Source organism: Tachysurus vachellii, chromosome 13 (genome assembly GCF_030014155.1).
Source record: "Tachysurus vachellii isolate PV-2020 chromosome 13, HZAU_Pvac_v1, whole genome shotgun sequence".
NCBI classification, from domain to species: Eukaryota; Metazoa; Chordata; class Actinopteri; order Siluriformes; family Bagridae; genus Tachysurus; species Tachysurus vachellii.
Genome location: NC_083472.1, coordinates 4,800,712 through 4,820,000, shown reverse-complemented (window position 1 = coordinate 4,820,000; position 19,289 = coordinate 4,800,712). Strand labels below are relative to the sequence as shown.

At 38.8% G+C, this 19,289-nt stretch overlaps 2 protein-coding genes across 3 annotated transcripts in view; one reads left to right on the top strand and one right to left on the bottom strand.

Annotated features, from left to right (window-relative positions):
• The window catches only part of ciapin1 (cytokine induced apoptosis inhibitor 1), a 6,493-nt gene extending 62 nt beyond the window's left edge, over positions 1-6,431 (top strand). The window contains exons 1-9 of one of the 2 annotated variants that reach the window (XM_060884789.1): positions 1-41; positions 2,508-2,673; positions 2,974-3,117; positions 3,299-3,381; positions 4,406-4,556; positions 5,282-5,355; positions 5,665-5,783; positions 5,975-6,062; positions 6,176-6,431. The exon at positions 1-41 is cut by the window's left edge and continues 62 nt beyond it. In XM_060884789.1, the coding sequence (XP_060740772.1) occupies positions 2,517-2,673; positions 2,974-3,117; positions 3,299-3,381; positions 4,406-4,556; positions 5,282-5,355; positions 5,665-5,783; positions 5,975-6,062; positions 6,176-6,286 (927 nt within the window). In that variant the 5' untranslated portion in view covers positions 1-41; positions 2,508-2,516 and the 3' untranslated portion in view covers positions 6,287-6,431. The remainder of the gene's footprint in view (positions 42-2,507; positions 2,674-2,973; positions 3,118-3,298; positions 3,382-4,405; positions 4,557-5,281; positions 5,356-5,664; positions 5,784-5,974; positions 6,063-6,175) is intronic. The other variant, XM_060884790.1, reaches the window with a different exon arrangement.
• A 1,247-nt stretch (positions 6,432-7,678) lies between these two features.
• Positions 7,679-18,670, bottom strand: prmt7 (protein arginine methyltransferase 7). The gene is made up of 17 exons (XM_060884786.1): positions 18,460-18,670; positions 16,664-16,700; positions 16,296-16,445; positions 16,083-16,191; positions 14,689-14,801; positions 13,885-14,114; positions 13,012-13,192; positions 12,748-12,872; positions 11,440-11,563; positions 11,233-11,316; positions 11,093-11,140; positions 10,872-10,961; positions 10,096-10,257; positions 9,430-9,504; positions 8,999-9,159; positions 8,211-8,307; positions 7,679-8,124 (listed from the first exon to the last, which is right to left on the bottom strand). Exons 1-17 carry the CDS (start codon positions 18,573-18,575, stop codon positions 7,948-7,950), a joined length of 2,079 nt encoding a protein of 692 aa, XP_060740769.1. The 5' UTR covers positions 18,576-18,670; the 3' UTR covers positions 7,679-7,947.
• Between the last annotated feature and the right edge of the window lie 619 nt (positions 18,671-19,289).

Sequence of the window (19,289 nt, the reverse complement as noted above, 5' to 3'; positions counted from 1 at the left end):
AGGTTGGATCATACGTCTGGAGAAAACATTTTAGTATATTAGTAAGTATTTCAGATTTGTTTTTACTTATATATTTATTTTTTTAATAAGTAACCGCATCGATAGGTATTTTTGTCATGTTTAAAATACGTCGTTTTAACGAGTCTTTTTGTTATTTTGTTTTTGACACAAAGATCAGATCACTTCAGTTAAACTCTGCATTAAAGAGACAAATTTATAAAAACAAAGATGTTAAAGACAATTGAATGAGTAAATAAAGACTGAATGTACACTGGATACCAAAAGACTACTCAACCTTGTTATAGAAAGTTTTTATGATGTGGGAAATCACACAATTCAAGTTAAAAATAGAGACAAACAATACAGTAACCTGGCTGTCAAAAGTGTTTACAGCCCTTTATGATATGGGACATGTGACTGTGCAAATGTTTAAAAGTATTTATAGTTACTGTTACTGATAAAGAACTCAAAATAAAGATCAGCTGTTAGTGCAGGATTTTCTTCACCTCCTACCTTTACATTTCCAGCATTTGTCAGACGCCTTTATATCCGATTTAACTTAATTGTGAGATATAGGAGTAAACCTACACCGAGTTGTACATCATGTTATAGTATGAAGTGTGATGTACAGTTCAGGAGACTTGCTGCGTAGTGAGTGGACTTTCTAACCTGGTGATAGACTGCGGTTCATCCTGCCGAGCATCAGATGAAGCGGTTTTCTCTGTGGAGCAAAACGCCTGACTCGTTCCTGAATTCTGGGTCTGGTGGCGTTCGTAGTCGGACGGAGGCTGTGTGTTCTGGTGAACTTTAGTGTCATCTGTAAATCTAAGGATGGCAGCAGAATGGATGGCACGTCTCAGTGCGCTGTACTGGGGACGAGGATGGCTCTGGATCAGAAATTACTCTCATTAAAAAGGATGACTATTCTCAATTTCAATGAGCGCAAGAAATGATAGAGAGAGAGAGAGAGAGAGAGAGAGAGCAGATAAAGAAAATAAGGAGGGGAGCGAGAGAGTGCAGATAAAGAAAATAAGGAGGGGAGAGAGAGTGCAGATAAAGAAAATAAGGAGGGGAGAGAGAGTGCAGATAAAGAAAATAAGGAGGGGAGAGAGAGAGAGTGCAGATAAAGAAAATAAGAATCCAGAGCGACTTATGTTATCTAATTTTAAAATTTTTTTTTTACAACTGAGCAATTGAGGGTTAAGGGCCTTGTTGAGGGGCCCAACAGTGACAGCTTCGTGGACCTGGGATCGAACTCACATCCTTCCGTTTGGTAGCCCAACACCTTAACCACTAGGCTACCACACGTCCCCATCTTCTTGGGTTCATCCGAATGCTTAAACCATGGGGCGCAAAGCGCTTCCAAAGCATTTAAGAGATCTTGTTTTTGAAAGGTATCAATTTGGAGAGGGGTATAAACAAATTTTCAAAACATTAGATGCACCCTGGAACACTGTGAAGGCCATCATCAACAAGTGGAGAAAATGGGGTACCACAGTGACATTACCAAGAAATTTACAAAAAGTAGGAAGAAAACTTGTCAGTGAGGCTGCCAAGAGACCTCTGGCAATGTTAAAGGAGCTGAAGGAATATCTGGCAAGTACAAGTCACTATGCATGTGACAAGAATCTTGCATATTCCTCACATGTCTGGGTTATGGGGTAGGGCGGCTAGGTGGAACCTCTTTTTCATGAAAAAAAAAGAACCAAACAAGAACATTTAAATCCCCCAAACCCTGTGGCAAAATGAGTTAGGGTCTTATGGGACCAAGGCAGAATTTTACAAATTACAAAAACATAGCAGCTTATCACCCAGAGAACATGGCACATGCCCACCGTGAAGATTGGTGGTGGCAGCATCATGATATGTGGAGTGGGATTTTAGATTTTAGATTTTAGGCTGTTGTATGATTTTTTTTTTCTTGTATTTTTTCCTAAAACATTTCCTGTTTTGATTTCACTTTAAATTATTTTGCTTGCTGTTTTAAAGAAGGAAGGAATTAAAGGTGGAAACAAAACCTGCTACGATCGGCCACGAAACCCTGTTTTTTAACAGGAAGCTGTAGACTTTATATCCACTGTTTATTGAACTTCATGTTTTTTTTCTTCTATAATTTGACCCAGTCTTTAACCATTGAAAGAGCATGAAATATATGGGGTGTCAGAAAAGTCTCAGTACATGGGGAAGAATACCACTTTTTTTTTTTTTTTTTTTTTCCGGCAAAAATACCTTTGAAAAAGACAAACATACTGAAATCTTTCTCAAGGCTGGAGCAGGAAGCCGATGCAAGGTTTTGATGAACTTGAAGAAACATGGCAAGTACATCACATACAATCTTAGCCATCATCGACTTGGTGCTGGTTTCCGTAGTCCTTTGTGTACGAAGACTTTTGGGACACACTGTATACACTACTTAAAGAAAATAATGTTTCTGTGTAGCTGACTGAATGACTCATTTTCTATCGCTGTGTTGTATTAGTCAGTAATATAATAACTGGTTTTGTCAGCAGGTGGTCATGGCAGATCTTGGACTGAAACAGGGAGATAAAGTGTTGGTGGTATGGACCCACCCGTCCTCTCCTACAGCTTTAAAGGAATTGGCTGAGGCTGTCGGTTCTGTGGTTGGTGGTCAGGACCTGGTGTCCCTTGAGAACATACAAAGGCTCCATATGTGTGAGTTACTACATCTGATTTATGTCGGTAGCTTCATGGTATATAGTGTTTTACAATAAACTTCATTTATTTAACACAGAACGAGGGAAAATCTCTGAAAAGTTTCAATTGCCATTTTAAAATTCAACACATCGATTCAGCTCTGTTCAATCAGAGTCTGTTTGTTTTTTTAAAAAAAAGGGAATTTTGATACTTGTATTTTGATATCTCCGAAAACCGGCATCATTTGTAAGGAGCTCGATGTTATATCGCTGAACACTACAGACCCTAAAGTTTAAACATCTTTCCTTCCTGTTCCAGCATCTCGTTCGGCTTCGAGTTACGACTGGGTTTTGTCCCAGCTGCTACCTGACACTGCTTCGGTCCACAGCTCTGAGATGCTGGTCGAGATGGCCCGTGTCCTGAAACCCGACGGGAAGCTGGTGCTGGAGGAGCCTGTATCAGGTTCGACTGTTTTTTCCTGAGTGATGTGTGTATTTAACAATAATACTTGACCGCTTCACCTGGCCTGTTCCAGAAAGCTTTTTGCAAAAAAAAAAAAAAAAGACCATTGCATCTCCATTTTCTTTAGAATGAAAGAATAAACATTAAAGAATAAACAAACTTCATTAAAACGTATCCGCAGGTTCTGAGGAGGTGAACGGATTCAGGACGACAGTGAAGCTCATGTCAGCACTCAAACTATCTGGTCTTGTTTCCGTCACAGAGGTGAGAAGAACACTGTTCATTAATTCTTGTTTACTGTGTGGCTGATGCCTCGACTAGGGACGTAAGGGACACAAATTTGTCCCCATTCCATCACTGCCTTCCTGTTTAATACACAAATGATTTTTTGGGGTTATTATTATTATTATTATTATTGTTATTATTATTATTATTATTATTATTATTATTATTATTATTATTTTTGTTCTTAATACCCCGGCACTATACTATCGCTCATATAAGGTCATCATGTTGATTAATATTCTCCACCAGTAGCAGGGAAAGGAATTAACACGTCTTGTGGACGTTCCACATCTATAAACTGCTCCAATCCCATTGTATTCACTCATAGTTAAATCGTATTTGTTGTCAAATTGCTGTGATAAAAGTGTCTCCCAAATTTTGCACTAACGATAACGCACTATAGATCATATTGAATCTTTGGCTGCTTTAAACGTATCTGTTACATCCATATCATTATGAGAATTGTGGTTAAAGGTGCGGTGCACGACGTTTGAAAACTGCTTCAGAAAACCGAGTCGGGCCGACAAACTAAACAAACATGTAGCCAATGAGCAGAAAGGGGCGCGTCTTGTCAATATGCGGCAGAGAGAGTGTTCAGTGTGCATGTGTGACATTAGCAGAAAGCGATTGAAACATTGACATGGCGGATACCTGCCGTTACCTCTGCCTCGGGTTCTAGGTTTTGAACGTCGTCTTCCACGTGAAACGGAGCTAAATCTTTCACGGTACAACACACAGTACTACAAAAACACATCTGTATTACCATAGTATTACTCATTGAGTTGATTTATTGATAAAAAATATCCCCTCGGTCAGCTGCCCCAACAGGTTCCGCCATAATAGTTGCCTGGGTTACGTATGAATGTGTGGGGCGGAGCTATCAAAACAGGGGTGACACCCATTTGGGTTAGGGGCGTGTTTGTTTAGGTGATTTTCAAATGTCAACATTGGCTTTCAAACATCGTGCACCGCACCTTTAAGTACCTTCTGGTGATTTCTGTAGGTGAAGAGTGAAGCCCTGAGCGCTGAGGCTCTGAAGCAGCTCACAGATGTCCAGGGAAAATCTCTGTCTAGGGTGCGGATAACAGCTTGCAAACCTAACTATGAGGTCGGAGCGTCATCTCAGCTCAAACTGTCCTTCGCCAAAAAAACAGGTCAGTCTTTACAAACGCAACACTCACGACTTATACTATAATACATTCACACACATCAACAAACACACGCAGAAACAAATACTACATCTTTAACGCAATATTCCAACAAACAATAGTCCAGAGAAAAAAAAAAGAAATATTTAATTATCGGGAATATTTTGAATAAATAAAAGAAATCCTGCCACACCTCTTAAAAAAAAAAAAACTCCATGAGCAGGATATTCTCTCGCAATTTGAAGGAATTTTAAGTCTAGGTGTGTGATATGAATAGAAACTTATTCTTATAGAGACTTATTCATAAAGACTTGTTGCTGTAATAAAGGCAAAAGGTGCGTCCACAAAATATTAGTTAGGAGGGGTGTCTATACTTATGCAATCAAGCTTGTGGTAGTTTCAGAGTGGATCAGCTCCGGAAAGACTACATGCCTGATACTTACAGATGAGTGAATGAATATATTTGTAATGAAATAATACACCGCCTGGTTGTCATGGCAAGCAGCAATCAACAAACAGTATCCAGACTCATCTGGTGCTAATTTGTAGGTGTAAAATGTATACAGTGATCTGCATGGGGTTTGTCCCTTGTCTGTCACGAGTTGGCGGTCAACATGTGGGAAAGTATCTGGGTTTATAATTCATCAGGAAAAATAATTCCACACACAAAGCTCGACTGTGTCACTGTACCACAGAGCTGAGCGTTAAACATGATCTCACTCGTTTCACAGAAAAGCCAGCTCTCGATCCAGGTGCCGCCAAACTGTGGACTCTTTCAGCTAACGACATGGACGACGATGACGTCGTAAGTACAGGTTACGTGGTGTATGTTCCAGGCTCTGTGTTATGGGATACTGCTGCAGTAATCTAGTGAATACAATAAATAAGAGAAAAATCAGTAAAATAAAGCAGAGTGAATAAGGGTCATGTGACCATGGATGGATGGATGGATGGTTGGGAGGATGGGTAGATGGATAGATAGGTGGATGGGTAGGTGGGTGGTTATATGGATAGATTCTTTATTGTCATTGCACAGGGTAGAATGAAATTAAGTGTCAATTCTTACACTGCATAAAATTGTAAAACATATACACATAAAATATCTTTTGAACAGGACTTGGTGGACTCTGATACGCTTCTGGATGCCGAAGACCTGAAGAAACCCGACCCGGCTTCACTCAGAGCGTCATCATGTGGAGAAACAGGAACTAAGAAGAAAGCCTGCAAGAACTGGTGAGAAAGCTTGAAGATGATCAGCAACTCTCTTTCTCTCTCTCTCTCTCTCTTTCTCTCTTTCTCTGTCTCTCTCTCTCACTCAAACACTCAAGCTTCGGGTTAATGCACCCAAATGATTGTTTATGAACTTGGAAATCATCTGACATCCTGTAATTACTGTAATTTGCCGGTCGTGTCTGGACGCGTAGCACGTGCGGCCTCGCCGAGGAGCTGGAGCAGGAGCAGGAGAGCAAAGCGGCTCAGAAAGCAAGTCAGGCGAAATCAGCCTGTGGAAACGTAAGTGTTCGCTTTGGTCGAGTCACGTTCGGTCTCTTTCCCTCTTAATCCACTAAATTCTTCAGTTCGTTCTTTCATTATTCACATCAGTAATTGTTCTTTTTTTGTCTCAGTGCTATTTAGGAGACGCTTTCCGCTGTGCCAGCTGTCCGTATGTCGGCATGCCTGCGTTTAAACCAGGAGAGAAGGTTGTTCTGGCCAACACACAGCTCGCAGATACATAAACCATGCTGATTCCCCAAAGCGTCCCCAAAGATTCATTCCATTCCTTTCCTTTAAGGTCATTCAGTATCAACATGAAGGGTTTTGAAAGCTTCACATATCAAACATTCACTAAATGAGTACAAATAAACCTTAAGAAACCTGAAATACTGTTTTTTTTTTTTTTTACCCAAACTGTTCTCATGACTACATGTATCTTGTGCTCTGTGTACTATAAAATTGCATTTGATGCAATAAAGAAATTGACACTGTTTCACTTCCGAAATGATGCAATGCACCAAATCAAAGATGAGTGAAAGACACAGATGACGCATTCAGTAAGAGAGACGGTCATTCAATTGATTAACGGATTGTTCACCTTCACCGAGGGCTCGATCGTGGTCAGAATCATGGTGGAGCTCGGAGCCAATCACAGGAACATTACTGCTCTGTGCCAAACTGACATTTTCGCAGAGCAGCTTTACAGAAATATCTAAACATGGGATAGAAATCTTTCTTAATGACCAAGCCAGAGCTGAGGTGATGTGGAAAAACTCATCAACTTCCTGAGAAGATATGAGGAAGAAACCTGGAGAGGAACCAAACGCTTACACTGTACGTTTATTGTGTACTATATGCACAAACATTTTAACTGCATAACTAAATTTATTCGAATTATAATAAAATTTATCTTGTGGAAGTCACGGATGGAGACTTGAGAGCAAAACTGATGTCTAAAGTCATCTTATTCACACCTAGAGGTAGTTTAGATCATGTTTTTGAGTGGTAAGAAGAAATGTGAGAACCCCACTGACACACACACACACACCCACACACACGCCAGAGGATCGTAAAACTCCACACAGTAACCTAAGCTGAGGATTGAGCTGAGACTGTAACTCTACCTCCTGCACAAACACCAAACTAACTTCAGTGAATTTAATTCGTGTTCAATACCAAGTCGAATTTAGACAATTTGATGCCTGGAGTTCGGTTCTTTAGTCTTCTGCTAAAGTTAATGTAGTGAACAAGAAATAAAAGTTTCTTACAAAATATGATCTTGGTAAGTAAAGAAAGAAATCGTTTAGTGGTCAATTTAAATGCTATTGTTATGCTGTATGTCCTTGTTAAATTGTTAAACAAATTTGTAGATATTTACGAATAAGTCAGCCATAGTTACATTAAGTTACAAAACTTAAGCAAGAGAGCGAGAGAGAGAAAGCAGAAAGAGGAGAGAGAGAGAGGGCAGAAAGGAGAGAGAGAGGGCAGAAAGGAGAGAGAAGAAAAAGAGAAGAAATGAGACAGAGAAAGGGGGGGCAGAATAAGGAAAGAGAGAGAGCAAGAGTGAGAGGAGGATGAGAGCATGAGAGGAGGGAGAGAATAAAGGAGAGAGAGAGCACATAAAGAAAAAACACTGTTGTTTATAGAGTTTATATAACACATCACTGGATACATTTTAGAGCTGAGATTTACAGATTTACGTGAGATCAATTATCAGTTCTTACTTACATTAACCTCAGAGCCCCAGAAAAACAAACGAAAGCAGAGAAGTAAAACCAGAGAACTGTCAGAACTCAGATAAAACCGGATTAACATTCACATCAACATTACACAGCATCTGCTGCAAGACCGTCTTTACATCACAACAATCTGTGTTACAGGGGAATAAATCCTGCTGAGTGAATCAGTACATTTCACTGGGTCCAGTCTGAGTGAGTGAAAAGTCCATTCTGATGTCGCCAATACTGGGGTCGAAGGTCAGGTTGTAGGACATGCTTGTCTGTCCGTCTCCTGGGCTGTCCCATGGATTCGGTAAGAAATACACTCCCTGCTTTCGATGCGGACTCCACACACACACTCCCTGTGTATAAAGGAACATGTTCATGGACATCGCAGCTCATCGTACACTTAATACCTCATGGAGAAGGAACACGTAAGAAGGTTCACCTCCTCGTTGACGGGTTCGGTCAGACCCATGCTGACGGTGATGTCATCAGTCAGGCTGTACTCCATCCACAAGGCCACGCCGTGACAGCGCCCTCTCCTGGAAATAAAAATCATTTTATAGCATGAGGAATTTTCCTTGTAGGTTTTTTTTTCCTGCTAGATGTCAGATAGTGTCAGCCTCAGCCTCGGTTGGCTGAAGGTCTGATACGTCTGTCACACAAACCTGGAAACACGTCATTAGTTTCAAAGTCATCATCTGATTGCTTGGATTGTATATGACTTGCATATAAGTAAATAGAAACTAATACAAACATAATTAACTTTAAATCAGTAAAAAAAAAAAAAAAAAGGGTTTTCTACTCTTTTTTTTATTTTTATTGATTAACGTTAATTATGTTTGTATTAGTTTGTAAAGTATATCTTAATATTATAAGAATTAAAAAAAATTTAAAAAACCCTTTTTTTTTTTTAAACACTTTTCAGTTTGTATTAATATTTTAGGAATATCTATAATATTTGACTCCTCGGACAGTCAAAGCTCAGTTTATAATGCGTCGAATGTCTTGTGTTGACCATAATGTGTTCAAAAACACCTATACTTTTTGCAACAAACACGACGCAGCCGTACAGAAACCTGTTCCTGAATATAACAATCAATCGTCGTTACCAGAGAGTGAGTTTATGTTCAGGAATTATTGGATCTGTTCTCTTTAGATCCTCATCATTATCTGATACCTAGCTGTATTAAATTTCAACACCTAATTTATTGAGAATTCTTTCTTTTTTACCCAGTAAGAGGCAACGTTCCCTGGCTTCTGATTGGCTGCTCAGGGACACACTGCTGGAAGTCAAAGGTCATAACGGAGCGCGACTCCGTCAAGGCTCGGCACGGGTATTCCCACAGGGGGTGAGGTTCTGCCTCGCGAGACTCCCGGAAGTCCAGAGAGCGCTGAGGAAGAGAAGAGTCGAGCAAGACTCACTGTTATTTCACACAGTTGTACACACAGCCTTAAAAACTGGAAAAATCAGAACCAATGAACAACGCTGAGCTTCTTTGGACATCCGGCTGATGGTCATTTTACGTCAGATAACTTTATTCAGTAAAAATATTCAAGTCTGAAGGCTATCATAGCACGTGTAGAAATAAGATCAAACACTGAAGGTGTCAGAGAACATGTAACAGTTACACTGAACCCGAGGGAAAGGAATGAGTGTTTACCTGCACCATTTCATCCATCGGGCTGACGTCAAATCCTTCACAGGATCCGCATGGGGCTCGGATTCTCCACAAGTCCTGAGAGAAAGGGAGAGGGAGAGAGAGAAAGAAAAACAGAGATGGGGAGAGAGAGAGAGGGAGAGAGAGAGAGAGAGAGACGGAGGGGGTAGACAAGGAGAGAGCAAGAGAGAGAGAGATAGAGTGAGAGAGAGAGAGAGAGAGAGGGAAAGGGGGAGAGAGAGAGAGAGAGAGTGAGTGAGTGAGAAAGAGAGAGAGACAGAGAGAGGGGGGACAGGGAGAGAGCAAGAGAGAGACAGAGAGAGAGAGAGAGAGAGCGAGAGAGAGAGAGAGACGGAGGGAGGGAAAGTGAGAGAGAGAGAGAGTGAGAGAGAGTGAGTGAGTGAGTGAGTGAGAAAGAGACAGTGGGAGAGTGGGTGAGAGAGAGATAGAAAGAGTGAGTGAGAAAGAGAGAGATGGAGAGGGGGGGAGACAGGGTGAGAGCGCGAGAGAGAGAGAGAGAGAGAAAGAGGGGAAATGATAGCAGGATGACGGTTTCAGGCTGTTCTTGTACTAGAAAAAAGTGTTTGGAGTTTAATCTGATTACAATTTGTCTAATCTTAATGTTTGTGTACATATACAGTATATATATATATATATATATCTCTCTACCTGGAACTCCACGGCGATCAGGTACAGCACAGCTGAGGAGGGCAGGATGGTGGCATTGGGACGGAGGAGGCAGCTCAGTGCGGTACGACAGTACCAGAAGAACAGAGAGTGCCAGGGTAACAGGTTGGTACTGAAATACGGCTCACCGATCAGCACAGAGATCTAACAGGGGGACATACAGACCAGATTCCCGTATACAAGTGGATCAGCTAACACTTACACCCCACATTCACATGATGATGATGATATTATTATTATTATTATTATTATTATTAATAATAATAATAAGCATGACAAATAATGAATCTAAAAATAAACTAAAACTGAAATAGTTTAATAAAATATAAATAAAACGGGTAGAACATAAACAAAAGACAAAGATTATTATAAGAATTTATAACATATATAAATTAATAACAGAAGTAACGGTGATTTATTTAAAAGAAGAATTATAAATAATAAATCTAAAATCAAACAAAATAATTAAAATAGTAAAATGAAATATAAATAAATTTTACAATATAAACAAAAAATATTCAAATAATATTAGAATGTATCATTTAAGACGTGATAACACAAGTAATGGTGTTTTATTTAGAAGAAAAGAGAAGAATTATAAATAGTTCATCTAAGAATAAACCAAATAAATTGAAATAAATAAATAAATAAACACGAAAGATTAAAATAGTATTAGAATTAATAATAAGAAGGAGTAATAACATTATAAATTATAATGTAGGTAGGATTTTATATCTGATAAATCTCTGGTGTTGTACCTGTTCTCCCTGTAGGTCAGCTGACGTCAGCTGGTCTGGACGAATCTGTAGCAGCTGAACGCCGTGTCTTAGTGAGTTTGCCTCCAAAAACTGAAATAAATAAACAAACAAACAACTAAATAGATAAATAAATAACAAGACAAAACAAAATGTTTGACGACAACAACAAAAAATGTTTCTGTATTTGTCGCTTTAGACGTTCACGACCGTCTCGTTCTCACCTGCTCGATCACTTGCTTTGACGTTCCGGAATTTTCCAGACTAAACACCTGAGACGGCAGAAATGAGAGGAAAAGATGTTTATTTTTGGTCCTGACAGTTTGACACGGCGTAGATAAATAACAGAAAGACAAACACAGACCTTTTTAGCTCCGAGCAGATGTGTAAAGATGGGCAGGAGACTCCCGTCGCTGACGGACAAACACACGCTGTCCGGTCTGAGGATCTACAGACAACACAAACAAACACACGTGTACAAGATTTACATTTTTATTACTGCGTTACACAAATCACACCGTTTACACTTAATGCACACAAAATATTCAAGTTAAATAGTTTGTGTGCTCACGCTGCGGAGAGCGCTGAGGTAACGCTCTCGTCTCCGCCGGTCGTTAAGCTCCCCGAAGCGCGGCCGCGTCCACAGCAGGTGAGCCTGACAGGTACAACACGGTGTAGTCACGTCTGATTGGTCACTGTAGAGAAAAAAGTATACAGATCACTCGTCTACCGCACTGATAACATGTACAAACACCTTCAGCACTTTTGCTCGTTTGATCCTGTCAAATGTCCGTGACTGAAACCAAATAAGTGTTTTAATAACCCTACTCCAGTCAGGTCTCTGAGATCAGGAGATAAACTACTACTGGCAGTTCCCCGTTCCTCAAAATAATCTAGGGGCGACAGAGTTTTCATGGTCATCGCCCCAAAACTGTGGAACAACCTCCCTTTGCACATTCGGCAGACCTCAACTTTAGAAGGTTTTAAGTCTCAGTTAATCTTTTTAAATTAAAATCTTTTTAATTTAGCGTTCGTTGAGAATAGACCTTGTTTAGAGATGTTTCTTGATGTTTTTATATATTTTATTTCATTTTATCTTTTATCTTTATGTATTTTATTTTTCATCTGTTTTAATTGTCTTTGTATTAATCGGTCTGTTATTTATTGCTTTATGTCTTTTGTAATATCGTGCAGCACTTTGGGGAATTGAAATTGCAGTAAAATGTGCTATATAAATGAATAAAGTTGAAGTAAGTTTTGGTTGTATTTGATTTATTGCCATATTTATATTTACAATTTATGGCATTTGAAAGATGTTCAGAGTGACTTACATTTTATACAACTGAGGGTTAAGGGCCTTGCTCAGGGGTTTAGTGGGCCTGGGATTCGAACCCACAACATCAGTAGTCAAACACCTTAAACACCAGGCTCCCCCCCTAAAATTTCCTATACCAAAAATAAATAAATAAAATATATATAATTATATTCAAGACATTTTCAATTTCACTTTGATGGAAATTTTTTTTGGGACAGTTTTCTGGGACATTTAGCAGCTTCCAGGGAGTCAAAATAAAGAAGAGAGAAAAAAAAAAAAAACACACTGTTGTGTCACACTGGTGATGAAATTTGTTCCTGAGTGTAAATATGTGATATAATGATTTTGTTGATTTAGGATATTCTGTAACAACAGGAAATGAGGTCATGTATCCTTAGAGTCTGAGGTACAGCCGTCAAATTTAGGACGTCTCCAGAGGAACAAGTGATGGTGGTCCAAGTGGCGTCTGGATTTCCTCCACTTTACCATTTCCTGTTGTCTGAGTGAAGCTCACTGTTAAAAATGTACAAAGAAAAGAAAATTAAAAAAAAAAGCTGTATTTACCGGTCGGAGAGGCTGTACCACAAGCTGTAGTCATCATGTGAGACTGTTAGGCTGAGCTCTTCTCCCTCACACACACTCCTCTCAGCAGGTAGGAAGTACACACTCTGCATCCAGTGATCCCTCCACTGAGCACAACACACAACACAACACAACTCAAATCATGGATCACGGTAAACCTCTGCATCTTGTATACTCATTAGGATTAGGTGAGGTTTTCTGTACAGGATACAGTTGTACGTGTGTGTCATGTTGTGCCAGGCGTACAGGATAGTCTCGCGGGTCAGAGTAAGTCCAGCTGGGGGCCATGGAGCAGACGATGCTGCCGCTCGGGTCCATGTCCAAATCCCACCAGGACAAAACTACCTGAGCTCGACCGCTGGCTTCCACCACAAACCTGCATGAGTGTGACTGAGGAGCGCTGCTGACCGGTCTGCTGAAGTCCACACTAATACACACACACACACACACACACACACACACACACACACACACAGTGATGTGTGATGTTTTCACTTGTGTGTACCAAACACCAAACTCAGATCACACATCTTTGGGAAAATATGACCAATAAAGCATTAGTGGAAGAAAGAAAGGAAGGACGAAAGAAAGAACCAAAGAAACAAAAGAAAGAAGGGACGAAAGAAAAAAGATAAAGAACGAACAAAAGAAAGAAAGAAAGTAAATGAAATAAATATATAAAAAAATAAAGAACAAATGAACGAACGAAAGAAAGGAAGGAAGGAACAAAGGACGAAAGAAAGAAAGAAAGAAAGAAAGAAAGAAAGAAAGAAAGACCAACGAAAGAACAAAGATAAAAATGATAAAAAAGAACAAACAAAAGGACAAAAAAATGAATGAAAGAAAGAAAGAAAGAAACAGAAAACAAATCAAGAAAGAGTGAAAAAGAGATGGAACAAGAGGGAGAGAGTAGAAGAAAGAGTAAAAGAGAGAGAATGATAGAGAAAGAGGCGAGATGGAGAGAGAGACAGGAGTTTACTGGGAGGAAAATGTATTTAATTAAATATTAAAATGTTTATTATTATTTAATTGCTAAGGTTTCATCAATATTTCAATAGAAAATGCATCCACGAGTTGGACAAAGACAAATCTGAAGAATAAACTGCACTTTCCCTTCACCTGAACATGGTACACAGGGGTCCGAGGTTGGTGAAGGAGCTCGTAGTGACCTGACTGAGCTGCACATCACAGACAGAGGGCGCTCCAGAGCACCGTGTCACAGCAGCAGGGGGCAGCAGCGTGTGCTCCTCCACCTGCATGGGCTGAATCTGTGCCCAGCTCCACAGCCGCTCCGACTCCACCACCCGGGCGTAAACCGTGGCACGGTGAGGTACGGCTTCACAGACCTCCTGCAGGAAGGACACGAGAACAATCCAGAAAAACCAAGCCAGCGCTCGCTTCCTGGAGCCACGCAGACTGTGCGATACTCCTGGAGCGCAGAGCCTTCATAATGAAAATTTCCTTTTTTAATTCATCGATAGCTTCATAGGAGTTGCTCTGCTCTTCCTTTTCTCTTAGAATAATAATAATAATAATAATAATAATAATAATACTAGTAGTAATAATAATAATAATAATAATAATAATACTAGTAGTAATAATAATAATAATAATAATAATAATAATACTAGTAATAATAATAATAATAATAATCATAATCATCATAATCATAATAATAATAATCCATTTTCTCAGATGAGTATTATCTAATTATTTAACACACGACAAAAATTTATGATTTCCATTCATTTTTTGAAAATATTGTAAAAATAAATAAATAAATATTTAGAGAAATGGTCTTTAGTGATGACTAAGTGTTTCAAGTACCAAAAAAAAACGAATAATAATTATGGAATGGGGTAAAAAAAAAAAAACGGTTTATTCGTAGACATGATCGAAGATATTCAGAGACGAGGCTCGTACCTGTACCAAGTGTAAGTGTGCGTGTTCATAGCTGGGTAAAGCTCCCTCTCCTATCAGCTCTGTATCAAACAGTTCTGTCACTAAGATGTTTGCCTTCTCCTGCATGTCTCCATCTGAAGGGAAAAAAAAAATCAAACAAAAAAAATAAATGACATTAAATTCATGATCTTCCAGAATTCACTCTAAAAACATCACTGAGACTTTACAAGGAAACAAAGATAAAGACACGTGATCAATTTACACGATACATTGTTCGACCATTGATACATCATGGTTTTATTTAGCAAAAAAATAAATAAGTAAAAATGAAAAAAATTACACAAACAATAGAACAAATTCAATTTCTTCTCAATTTGCTATTTATTCTATTTCTATTTAGTCGACAGAGAAGTTGGCCAGGTTTCATTTCACTGCAAGTTAGACACTGAAACTTTTTTTTTCTTGTTTTGTTTTTTCCTTTTTGTTTAATTTGCTGTGTTGGATGTCTTCAACCCAAGGTTTTTTTTAATTCTGTATAAAATTAGACAAATCTGAATTAACTGTTTGTGAGAAGAATTAAAGGTTTTATAAGGAACTGTAAATATTCCTTTACTTTCTAACTCACATCTTTTTTATTTATTTATTTTTTAAAAATTTGAATTATATTATATACATATACATATACACACACATATATATATATATATATATATATATATATATATATATATATATATAAAGATTAAAACTGAAGCAAAACTGGAACTTGAAACATGACAATGACCCAAAACATACCAGTAAATCCACCAAAAACTGGCTGAACAGTAAAAAACAGAGAATTTTGGAATGGCCAAGCCAAAGCTCAGATCTAATTCCTATTGAGATCCTGTGTGATGATTTGAAACAGACTGTGCATGTAAAAAACCCATCAAACATCACACAGCTGAAAGAGTTCTGCATTGAAGAGTGGGGCAAAGAGTGGAGCAGAGAGCAAAGAGCTTCTGCACTGAAGAGTGGGGCAAACTTTCTTCCAGTCGATGTCAGAAACTAGTAGATGGCTACAAGAAACGTCTCAATGAGGTTATTTCAGCCAAAGAGGGAAACACTAGTGACTAGTGCACAGGGTGTCTTAACTTTATCCTCAGTTGAAATACTTTTTGAAATATATATATATTTTTTTACTTCTTTTGTTTAATAAGAGAAAACAGTGTTTTTTGTTGTTTACATGCAAATACATCACTTTCATCTACAGATACAAATTAAAACAAGATCAGAATGTTGACATTTCATAATAAAGAACTAAACATTTAATGGAGTGTCCTAATTTTATTACCAGCCTGTATATATTGAGGAAAAAAAAATCAACATGTGTTTTGAGGCACAAATAAACTTTGAGGAAGTGACACTGATCTAACCTGGACCCACTGTAACCTCTGTTGAGTGCTTATTGATGATTTTGATCTTGTCTGAAAAGCCATTTTTCTTTAAGATGCAAACTGCAGCTTCAGCCATGGGCTTAAACACCTATATGACAAACAAAGCAAAGAGCGTAAGAGTTTATTATCCAGGGCAAGTTATTTTCCCCCAGTAAAAGCACTTCAGATGTCAGTCTAGAGTTTTGAGATCACCTCTACGGCGTAGCAGAAGTCCGCTCCTGCGGTAACAGCCATCATGGAGAGAAGACCGGTTCCTGTGCCGATATCCAGAACGACGACTCGCTCGCCTCGAGCCTTCACCCGGCTAACTGCTGCTCGAATGCCCTGGTAATATTTCTCATTCTGATAGATACAATGCAGAATTTTCCTAATCAGAATACACATTACTAACCATTTTGTATACCTGACCAACCCCAGATCAGACCTGGACTCCTGGCTTGACTGAATTCTGACTGTTGTGGATCAGTCTAAAAACCATTATTCAGGACTATCTGAAAAACCTGGTGTAAAGAAGATAAGCAGTATGAATGAGGATGATGAGGTACACAAATAAAACTCACCCTGTCTCTGTCGTGCAGCATATCGGCATAACAGGACCTGATTAATAAGCACATAAAGCATAGGAGTGAGTTCATAGTGTTAAACTTACATTTATTGTTCTGGTACATCCACAAAACAAGTCAGTTCCTTGTCATTCCCAAACAAAACCTCTCACATCATCCTCATATTTTTTGCTCTCTTGAATGCAGTTTAACCTGCTACTGTTGGTGGAGAAACCACACGCACCACAACACTCTTTCTCTCCTGAAGACTCTCCCATGTCCGAGGGGAGAGGCGTGTGGTAGCCTAGTGCTTAAGGTGCTGGACTACCAATCGAGAAGGTTGTGAGTTCGATTCCTATGTCCACCTTAGTGTTGCCACCAGTGTTGTAATGTATCGGAGTACAAATACTTTGTTACTGTACTTAAGTAGAAATGTCACATGTCTGTACTTTACTTCGCTATTTAAATTTATGTCAACTTTCACTTTTACTCCACTACATTTCCTAGATAAAATGTATACTTTTCCTCCGCTATATTTCCACTAAGCCTCTTCGTTACTCGTTACTACAAAATAAAATCAGAAGAAATGTGTGTGACTGCAATAAGGGAGGTTTGGCGAATCACTGCTCCTAGATTGCATTACGCTCCACACGCTCTACGGAGAAGCACAGGGACGCCCAGCGTGCACGCGCAGTCAGAGCTGGAGGCGTTTATCTATAATGTTAATCGGCGGAAAGACGCAAAGACGCCAACCAAAAGCAGTGAAATTTCACTATTCTTATTACCAGAGTTGTAGCACAAACAAAATATTAATGCAAACAAGCCATTCAATACTAAATAAAAATAACATTTATTGATTTGGTCTTTGTCTTGTGAATATTTATTTTATTAATGACTGCATTCATTGGACACACTGTTTGTAGAGAATGCACACATACATGAACTGATTTGATTCAAGACTGGCATCATTACATCATGCATAAATTTTTGGTGTCCACTTTTGCCATTTTAAATAATCGCATAACTTTTGGCTTACTATGTAGTCATATAATATAAAACTCTTCTTGTTTTAAATTCTCACTGAGAGATAAAACCCCCTAAAGATGAAACCCTAGAACCGCCCCTGCTCTTATGCCTACTGAAAATCACTGAAATTTTACTTTTTTACTTTTACTTCAAATACTTAAGTACATTACATATCAGAAAATGACTTTTGATACTTAAGTACATTAAATATCAGATACTTTAAGACTTTTACTTGAGTAATATTCTAAAAGGTAACTTTCACTTCTACCAAAGTCTTTTTCTAGTACGATACTTGTACTTTTACTCAAGTTTTGCTTTCTAGTACTTTATACAACACTGGTTGCCACAGCTGGGCCCCTGAGCAAGGCCCTTAACCATCAATTGCTCAGTTCTTGCTCAGTAGATAAGGGCGTCTGCTAAATGCTGTAAATGTCAGAGGATTCAGACCTTTACAAAGCCCTGACACTCAACTATCCTTCCATCAATGCTAAATAAATGTTTCCTCACAGGGATCCACAAGCCCCAGTGCAAGTGGTTGATCATGAAGGGAAGCAAAACAGTGGTCTCATCTTTGTAATGCTTGTTTATCAGGAAAACAAATCTGAATAGCACTTTAATATACTCAGCCTTCAAACCTGCTGTGCAGGAGTACATAATACATATTATTTCAATCTTTATGTAGTTAAACATGACGACGGCTTTTCGCTCTTTTGTGTGGTGTTTGTAGTATTTTCCACACCACAGCTGTGTTGTCATCTCTGATCCGAGACCACGTGTCTGTCACCCACCTGGCGATCTCCTGATGATAATCATACTCCTCTCCCTCCTCCACCCAGTCCAGCGCTCCCGTAGTGGGGTTAGCACGACCGCAAAACGTCTTCATTACTCCACTATTACTAATCATCACAAATGCTACCGGTACGACAAATAGCGAAAGACTTAGAACGGATTTTGTATTAATCCAGTGTGGCTAAACTGGGCGCCGCCATATTGTTTCTGGAGACCACGCCCTCTCGGGTCACGTGATCAAATCTGCCTCCTCAGCCGTGTACTGCACAGTTTGGTCTCAGGACAGAATAACAGTTATAAATTACTAAAAAAAAAACACTTTTAGACCACCATCTCTCAGTGAGATATTCAATATGTGGCAAGCTAAAAGTTTATCTGAAGATATTTTTTAAATTTAAGATTATAATTTGTGAGATTTTTACACTAAAATGTTACGTTTCATAAACAGAGACCCCTTGCGGTCATGGACATAATTACAGTCCATGACCCAGGGAATTGTTTCTAAAAATATGTCCAATATTCAAATATGTATAAGTGTTAAATATTCCAAAATATGCTTTAAAAATAAATAAATAAAATAGCAGTCATAACATTCAGACGCTCACTAATGTAGCTTAGCTCGGTCTTTCTGAAGTGCTCTCGATCTATTCAAGCTTCGATGAGTTTAACAAACAAGTGTTAATTCACATCGATACTCAAATTAAGTGTGATATTCGCTATAAAAGTGTGACCCATGCCGTAGAAAAATTTCTAATTAAAGCTGATCGTTCATGGCTAAAATGGTATGCTAGGTGTCCACGGCTGAAATAAAATATGAATACTGAACCTG